The sequence below is a fragment of the Megalobrama amblycephala genome, linkage group LG5, assembly GCF_018812025.1.
Source record: "Megalobrama amblycephala isolate DHTTF-2021 linkage group LG5, ASM1881202v1, whole genome shotgun sequence".
In the NCBI taxonomy this organism is placed as follows: Eukaryota; Metazoa; Chordata; class Actinopteri; order Cypriniformes; family Xenocyprididae; genus Megalobrama; species Megalobrama amblycephala.
In genome coordinates, this window is record NC_063048.1 from 26,203,209 (window position 1) to 26,212,802 (window position 9,594).

General features: G+C 36.0%; 1 protein-coding gene across 4 annotated transcripts in view; it reads left to right on the plus strand.

The window, feature by feature from the left end:
* The window catches only part of ldah (lipid droplet associated hydrolase), a 49,868-nt gene extending 41,597 nt beyond the window's left edge, over positions 1 to 8,271 (plus strand). For 2 of the 4 annotated variants that reach the window (XM_048191540.1, XM_048191541.1), the window contains one exon: positions 7,391 to 8,271. In XM_048191540.1, coding sequence (XP_048047497.1) covers positions 7,391 to 7,582 — 192 coding nt within the window. In that variant the 3' untranslated portion in view covers positions 7,583 to 8,271. Of the gene's footprint in view, positions 1 to 2,263; positions 2,369 to 7,390 lie in introns of all 4 variants that reach the window. The other 2 variants (XR_007184998.1, XR_007184999.1) reach the window with 2 other exon arrangements.
* Positions 8,272 to 9,594: the final 1,323 nt, after the last annotated feature.

Here is a 9,594-nt window from a genome sequence, read left to right on the forward strand (position 1 = left end):
TTCGTCGCTAGCTCCTACGTCATAGATGCGCCGATGTTTATCACACATTTCTAAGATGCCATCGATAGCTGTAGTGATCTCTGTTGCTTGGGCGACAGCCACATACAATACTGATGAATAAGCACGCAAACTGAATGCACTTTTTGTTTATATCATGTAATGTACACGTATTTATGGACGTAACCACAACAAAACAATACATTAATCAGGCATGCGGCAAAAAGACAAGTTAGCTGCCACCGGATTTAAATTTATGTTGTCAAATCAACACGGGTTTCAATAAAATATAAAAAAATATGTTGTGGAACTATCATAAAGTAAAAAACATTAGCAAACTTTTTTCATAGCGATTTTAACAAATCTTTTTTCGGAGAACATAACCGTATACATGAACACAAGATTAAAGGCAACATAAAACAAGTGATTATTTATTACTAAAATACTGTTTACCGTAAAAAAATACTTACATTTATGGGTCTCTCTGCTCGCTCGGTCGGCCATGTTGGAAATTTATCATACCCCTTCGTCTGAAGTGTGGTCCCGAAAAATCTTCGTTTGAAGGGCTACCTGGCCCTTCTCCCTACCCCTTCCCCTCCAACCAAATGAGAATTGGGACACCCCTACCCCTTCACGTGAACGCGCGAAACAAAGGGGAAGGGGAAAGGGAAAGGGGAAGGGGTAAGGGGTAGTATTGGGATTGGGCCTAATGCTTGGTCTAAAAATATTTTTAAAAACATGCATGTTTTTAAAACATTTACCAAGAGCAAATGTATGAATGCAAACAAGAAGACAGATGCAAAAGCCTCTAAGTCGTCTGACATTTTTCTTTGAAATGAATTTTTTTTTTTTATCAGTCTCATATGTATAGGTTTCTGTATAAGTACCAGTACTTCTGAATGGGATGAGGCTGGGATTTAGCGGGTTTCAAAATAAAAAAATTGGCCAGCTTTTATTTAAAACTATTAAACCAGTATCATACATGAGCACAAATACACACACACACACCCTTGAATGCAATCGTACTCTCATATCCCTGTCCTTGTTTACCTACACTGACCTAATAAATAAATATAGACTGTATAGGCCTAAGCATTGAAATAAATTATAAAATCTGAAGACTATTTAATATTGCTGTTTAATAAAACTATTCAAGTGTAAATTATATCATAATTTTAACTAAAACATACAAATAAGGAGGAACCCATATATAGGCCCAGTAGTATACCCTTTGGTGCATGACGTCCACTGTAGTGGACAGATGTATTTTGTGTCACAAAAAAAAATGCACAAGAAAAATATTGTTAAAATCTGGATTAAGGTATTGCTTACATCCTATTTAGCTGAAAACAATTTTTTGTACCAGTCTGGTTTTCTGAGAATATAAGGATTTAACATTTATTCCTGAGGTTCTTTGTGCATCTTCTCTTCCCCTTTTGATTATATGATGTAATATCTCAAAACAACAAAGAGATATAAATACACTAATTAATTGGAATCGTAGACGAGGCTTTGGGTATTCACCACTTTGTGGTTGGGGCATGGTACTACAACCTAAATGGTTAAAAATGGCTTCCAAATATCTGTGCACTGTAGTGGACACCATGCATGAAAGGGTTAAAATGAGCATTACAGGTTGGCAAAGGTAATCTAAATGTAAAAAGGTGGAAATGAGCATGTACATTTAAATAAGGAATATCGACTGATATATCAATATTGACTGTTACTGAATTTAAAAATATATATATTGTACGGATATGTTGTGAATCCCCCAAATTATTAATCTCATTAACTGTAATTGTTGAATGTTTCTTTTTCTTTTTTTTTTCTTTTTTGTTAAAGGGGTCCTATTATGCTTTTTCGCTTTTTCAACTTTAGTTAGTGTGTTATGTTGCTGTTTGAGCATAAAAAGATGCAAATTTACAAAGATCAAAGTCCACTCCAAAGGGAGAAATTTTATTTAACAGAATCCACTTTCCTCTTACTCGCTTGGACTACAATGCATTTTTTCATCACTGTTAATCACCGTTAATAATCTCCGTCCACAGAATATTTTAAAAAAAAAAGGGGACGAGGCCTTGTTGAGTTGCATTAGAGAAGACAGTGTTGTCACTGTGTCAATGAGATGCTATTTTTTCCACCCCGTTTCCAAAACTCATTTTTTTGACCTTCCTAAGGCTGATGAACAAAAATGTATTTTAAACACTGCTCCTGAACATTATAACCCCAGCGTTTATCTTTGTGCTGCACATTTCATGGAGAACAGATTCCAGAACCTAAGAGTACAATGCAGGATACACCCAAAAGCTTCTCCTGAAATGGAGCAGTTCCCACTTTGTCGGGACAGTCTGTTGTTTGTGGATCACAACTTGTAAGTATGTCTTATTTATAGTTGTGTTTTCGATTAACATTTTGCTCGCCTGCTAGCCAACATTAGTGTTGATACAGTGCTTACTGTAGCTTTTGTAAGCTCTCGCTTTCGTAAGGCTGTTCACCGTCCCATAGGAAAATTAATCGTGGCTTTGTGATCGATAACTGTTTGTAACATCGTATCTAAAATGTCTAAGAAAATTACAAAAAAAACATATCACTCTGAAAAATCTGTGCATACAAAGTCTGTTCATGAAATCCATTCTGCACAATCCTCGTGTTTAGTAACATTGTTAAGTCTGAGTCAGGTTCGAATTGGTTTGGAATTGATGCCATCCTTAATTATTTACACCTGAGCTGAACTTGCGATGATAAGGGGCGTGACATATCCCGAAAACACGCCAATCGGTGCCAATCACAACACACTGGGCCAGCTAATCAATCACAGCACATTTCGTGTTTTGGAAGGAGGGGCTTCATTTAAACAGGAACTATTCACCGCATTCAAGCCAGAATGGGGAGAGAGGTGCTGTAATTATGTAAAATATGTGAAAAATAATGTGTTTGTTTTTAACAATCAAGCATGAAAGCTTGATCTAGTACACCCCAAAAACAAAATCCAGACTTCGTAAAGGGCGTAATAGGACCCCTTTAATTTTCTTTGTCTGTGGCCAAAATGTTGACACATCACTAGTAGATGACTGTAATAAGTAGCCAACAGCATTGTTCCCCATGCATGGGTATTTGTTTTTACTGAAACAATCAGATGATACAGCTTTCCTTAATTTCCTACATATTAAGGGAGTTGATCAAAGAGATTCTGGAAACCTCTAAACATGTTAGACGCAGATGAAACCCATGCTGACTTACCCTCAGAGAGCTGATAACCAATCAAACGATATCAGATCTCAAAGCACGTTCCTCCAATCCACCCTTCAGTTTTCTCAATGGAAGCATGGGCGGAAGAACCATGTGTACCTTTCAGTACTGTGGTGTGATGCAAGGCAGAGACTGTGTACACATGCAGAGAAGCTGCTGATGGTCTATATCTGTCATCAGTTAAAAAGGTGATATCTTCACTGCTCTTAAGAGTCACATACTCAAGGCCTGTTTCTTATGTTACACATAGCACCTTGACTCGAAGAAATTCTTTGTCAAAGCTTCAGAAATACCCTTGAGTCTGGAAACTGATCATATGTTTTCCCGGTTTGATCTGTTTATCCCACCCATAATTCCATGGAGGAAGGAAGCTCTTACTTTTCTCTCCATGTCTCTGACTACCATTGTCTGTTTGTCCGTATGGGTGTCAGAGTATGTGGCATTCTTTGGTATCAGCTTCACAGTCTGTCTAGCTTGCCAATAGCGATGCTAGAATAATTTTCTTCCGAAAAAGCTGAAGGTGAAGACAGGAGGTCATATGTTTAAACCCCTCTCAGCCTTAAACCACATGCATCTGACTCCTCTATTAGATTTATGGGCTGTGGTGAAATCGATCAGACCGACAGATGTAGAACCCATCACGATTAACTGGTACAGTCGGCAGAGGCTAAACATTATGCAGTTTGTCAGAGAAATCATGCAAAGCAGTTGACAAGAGAATTTGATCTTTCTATTGTGTACGGCTCTCGAGGTCTCACCAATAAATAGCATTTAGAAATCTGCACGGGTGGTTTTTCCTTTCACATTGATGTTATTGGCATCATTCAGCCGAGGTTACGGCAGCCTAACTGAAGGAAATACCCTTCAAGTGTCCACACTGGTGTCCAAGGGGACGTGGTGGACGTAGCGGATTTAATGTCAATCTTTCTTATGTTTTGTTTTATTGAAATGCAATCTTGATTGTTTTCCCATTTGGATCCTGTATGAAGTTCTCAATGTGCTACGCCTTTGTTGAAGACTTTCTGCAAGATTTCTTAAAGGATTAGTTCACTTCAGAATTTAAATTTTCTGATTTACTCACCCCCATGTCATCCAAGATGTTTGTCTTTCTTTGTTCAGTCGAAAAGAAATTAAGGTTTTTGAAGAAAACATTCCAGTATTTTTCTCCATATAGTGAACTCCACTGTGGTACAATTGGTTGAAGGTCCAAATTGCAGTTTCAAGTACCGATCCAGTATCTACAAAGTGAAGTCAAACAGCCTTTACAAATAAAAGGTAAAATAGCCTTTCCAATGTGATTACCTCATGCGTGGCGCATCACAGAGCTAGTGCAAGATGAGCATTTGTGATTAAAAAGTATATACATTTTATTTTTTTTTTAATAGAAAATGACCAATCGTTTCACTAGACAAGACCCTTATTCCTCGGCTGGGATAGTCTGGAGCCCTTTGAAGCTGCACTGAAACTGCAATTTGGACCTTCCACCCATTGTAACCCAGTGAACTCCACAATATGGAGAAAAATCCTGGAATGTTTTCTTCAAAAACCTTAATTTCTTTTCGTCTGAAGAAAGAAAGACATAAACATCTTGGATGACATGGGGGTGAGTAAATTATCAGAAAATTTTAATTCTGAAGTGAACTAATCCTATAAGTTTCCTTTATCTGGAATCAAAATTAGAGTTTTTGACTAGGGCTGTCAATTTATTGCCTTAATTAGTACAATTTTATATATATATATATATATATATATATATATATATATATATATATATATATATATATATATATATATATATATATATATATATATATATATATATATATATATATATATATACAAACCCGATTCCAAAAAAGTTGGGACACTGTACAAACTGTCAATATAAAAGGAATGCAATAATTTACAAATCTCATAAACTTATATTTTATTCACAATTAATATAGTTGACATATCAAATGTTGAAAGTGAGACATTTTGAAATGTTGTCATGCCAAATATTGGCTCATTTTGGATTTCATGAAAGCTACACATTCCAAAAAAGTTGGGACAGGTAGCAATAAGAGGCCGGAAAAGTTAAATGTACATATAAGGAACAGCTGGAGGACCAATTTGCAACTTATTAGGTCAATTGGCAACATGATTGGGTATAAAAAGAGCCTCTCAGAGTGGCAGTGTCTCTCAGAAGTCAAGATGGGCAGAGGATCACCAATTCCCCCAATACTGAGGCGAAAAATAATGGAGCAATATCAGAAAGGAGTTTCTCAGAGAAAAATTGCAAAGAGTTGAAGTTATCATCATCTACAGTGCATAATATCATCCAAAGATTCAGAGAATCTGGAACAATCTCTGTGCGTAAGGGTCAAGGCCGGAAAACCATATTGGATGCCCGTGGTCTTCAGGCCCTTAGATGGCACTGCATCACATACAGGAATGCTACTGTAATGGAAATCACAACGTGGGCTCAGGAATACTTCCGGAAAACATTGTCAGTGAACACAATCCACCGTGCCATTTGCTGTTGCCGGCTAAAACTCTATAGGTCAAAAAAGAAGCCATATCTAAACATGATCCAGAAGTGCAGGTGTTTTCTCTGGGCCAAGGCTCATTTAAAATGGACTGTGGCAAAGTGGAAAGCTGTTCTGTGGTCAGACGAATCAAAATTTGAAGTTCTTTTTGGAAAACTGGGACGCCATGTCATCCGGACTAAAGAGGACAAGAACAACCCAAGTTATTATCAGCGCTCAGTTCAGAAGCCTGCATCTCTGATGGTATGGGGTTGCATGAGTGCGTGTGGCATGGGCAGCTTACACATCTGGAAAGGCACCATCAGTGCTGAAACGTATATCCAAGTTCTAGAACAACATATGCTCCCATCCAGACGTTGTCTCTTTCAGGGAAGACCTTGCATTTTCCAACATGACAATACCAGACCACATACTGCATCAATTGCGTAGAAGAAGGATCCGGGTACTGAAATGGCCAGCCTGCAGTCCAGATCTTTCACCCATAGAAAACATTTGGCGCATCATAAAGAGGAAGATGCGACAAAGAAGACCTAAGACAGTTGAGCAACTAGAAGCCTGTATTAGACAAGAATGGGACATTCCTATTCCTAAACTTGAGCAACTTGTCTCCTCAGTCCCCAGACGTTTGCAGACTGTTATAAAAAGAAGAGGGGATGCCACACAGTGGTAAACATGGCCTTGTCCCAACTTTTTTGAGATGTATTGATGCCATGAAATTTAAAATCAACTTATTTTTCCCTTAAAATGATACATTTTCTCAGTTTAAACATTTGATATGTCATCTATGTTGTATTCTAAATAAAATATTGAAATTTGAAACTTCCACATCATTGCATTCTGTTTTTATTTACAATTTGTACAGTGTCCCAACTTTTTTGGAATTGGGTTTGTGTGTGTATATATATATATATATATATATATATATATATATATATATATATATATATATATATATATATATATATATATATATATATATATATGTGTGTATAAACATTTACTCATTTTTATTTATTTCTCATATTGTAATATTATTGAATTATATTTTATTTATTTGATTACATTTTAAAACATTTTAAATAAATTCTTTAAAAAAAACAATTAAACTTAAACAATCTTTTATTAGGGGCTTTTCTCAACAAATATTGATTTATGCAATTACTTAGTGTATAACCTAATTTTATTAAAACTTTTAATAATTTGATAGCATTAGTTAAATTCTTTTCACAAAGAAAAAAGTTTTATAGCTTCAAATTATGACATGCGTCATTCATTGATAGTTGCTTCTGACATCTTGAGGTGTGCTGAGGAATATGAAGCAGCACAAACTACAGACTCCAGTGGTGGTCTGAGTTCCTATGTGAATCACATGCGAGGGCTACTACTTTTGTTATTCTTACATCATAGCTTGTGACTTTAAAATAAAAGACATACAGGTACTAGCTCGCTCTCAAATGGCTGTCAAAAAAAACAGAAAATCCTTGTGTTTATTGTTGAAGCTCTGCTATCATTATGATGCATGGTCATAATGGTGAATCGCACATACACGGGAACAAACTCATGTTAATGTCTTAATCGGCTCTGGGTGTTCTGTTGATTTTGTTTTCCTCTGTCAGATTATTTTTTACTATGGAGCCACGGACCACTGGTGCCCTGTGCAGTATTACCACGATATCAGAAAGGACTTCCCCGAAGGGGACATTCGTCTGTGTGAGAGAGGCATCCGGCATGCATTCGTCCTGGATTCAGGGGAGGAAATGGCTAACATGACGGCTGAGTGGATATTTGATGACTTGAGGATGCTCTGACTACCAGAATAACATTTGTTTAATTTCACTGTCTATCAGACAAAAATTCTAACTGAGCCCCCTGAGTGAGTTTTTTTTTTTTTTTTTTTTTTTTTTTTTATACGGCCATTATTTTAGAATGTATTAAGGCTAATTCACACTGCACCAACAGATGCCGACCAACGCAGACAATCACCAGATTACAGTACGTCACTTGTCAGACATTCCATGACCCTTCCATGAAGATGTTCAGTCGGCAACAGATGACGAGAGGAGTAATACACTGATCCAACAAAACCCGAAGTAGTGTCTGTTGCCGTTGGTCGGCATCTGTCGGTGTCACATGACACTTCAGTCACAATGGAGCTGTATGACTGTTGTATTGGTGACTTTTCATCGTGAAATATATGATATTTTCTCAAAGTAAAGTAAATTTGATTCTCAAATATGTGCAAGTAAATGTATCTTGTCCTTCAACTTTGTAGTGTATTGCATTATTTATTTTAGTGGAACACTGTAAATTTTCAAAATTTACTTAACCAAACAAGTCACTTTAGAACAAGATTCTTATATACAACAACAGCCTGGCATGACCATATTGTCCTCTTAATGAGGATTTTTATAACATAAAAAAAATTGTATAGTTGTTTTATATATATATATATATATATATATATATAATATAATATATATATATATATATATATATATATATATATATATAAAACAAGTTAAAACTACAAATAATTATGGTTTAATTAAAATACTTAAATATTGTTAATAAAACATTTGCAATTGAATCAATAAAAGCTTGTAAAGTAGTCCAATTTTAGCATTTTTTGCTGTTGATTTCTGTCATTGGGATTTTGATAACATTTCTATATATTGCTATAATTTAATATAGTTAAATCACAATGTTTATTGTATGAAACGTTTTGAATATTCCGATATTCAGTATTTGAGGAGGGAGGAAAGCTTTTGCTGAATATTGCTTTAGCATTGTATATCACTGTAGGATCTCTTGAACCTTTTCTTTTTGGTTTCTCAATTTCATGTTTTACACTCAGAACATGTTACATGTGATTTGATTTCTGTCTGAAGAGAAATTTATTAATATGGCAGGAAATGCCTGTACTGCATGGACCACAAAATTATGAATTTTAATGAAACTCAGGCTGACCCTGGTTTAAAGCTGAAAAATTATGCATGTTTGAGCTGTCTCCACATAAATGGACCTCAAAATTAACCCTGGATCATTTCTATTCTCCAGACTGCATCAGCAGGATTCTGGAATAGTGTTTTACCTGTAAAGCTGCTATTCTCTTAGCTTGAGATCTGTTTGGATTATTTAGGCCCCAACTTGGCTCCTGACATGTCCCAAGAGTTGCTTTATGGTGAGTGGGGGAGCCAAAGCGGGACCCCTTATATGAAAACCCGGCTGTAGGTTTGTTCTCCACTTGCATGGTTTCCTGGGGGTTACCAAGTGAAATATTTTGACAGTTTACCTCAACGGCCCAGGGACCCGTAATATTATTCAGTCCTCTAACCACCTCAGTCAATGTAATGAAACATCAAAACTCTCATACGTATTTTACTCTGATGCTCAAAGTCATGTCGTTTCAAACCTGTGTGACTTATTTTCTTAATTCCACATTTTACATACAATGAAGATGAATGAGAACTGGGACTGTCAAGCTTCAAAATTACATAAAAGCAGCATAAAAGTATCATAAAATGGTCCATGTGACCCGGATGCTATATTCCACATCTTCTGAAGCCTTATGATGGAACAGACCAAAACTTAGTTCATTATTTACTGAAAATTGTGAGATCCTCTGTAGTTTTCTTTGCCGCTTTGCTGAGAGAAGTGATATCCAATTCCTGAACAAATCATTCTTTTGAGTCAGATCTTTCATCAAATCATTTGATTCAAAATCCAGTCTGAATGATTTGTTTGCAAATCAGATCCTCAAGTTTTCAAGTTCAACTCAATCTTGTTAAAACAGTTTACAATGGGCAAGATGGGCAATAAC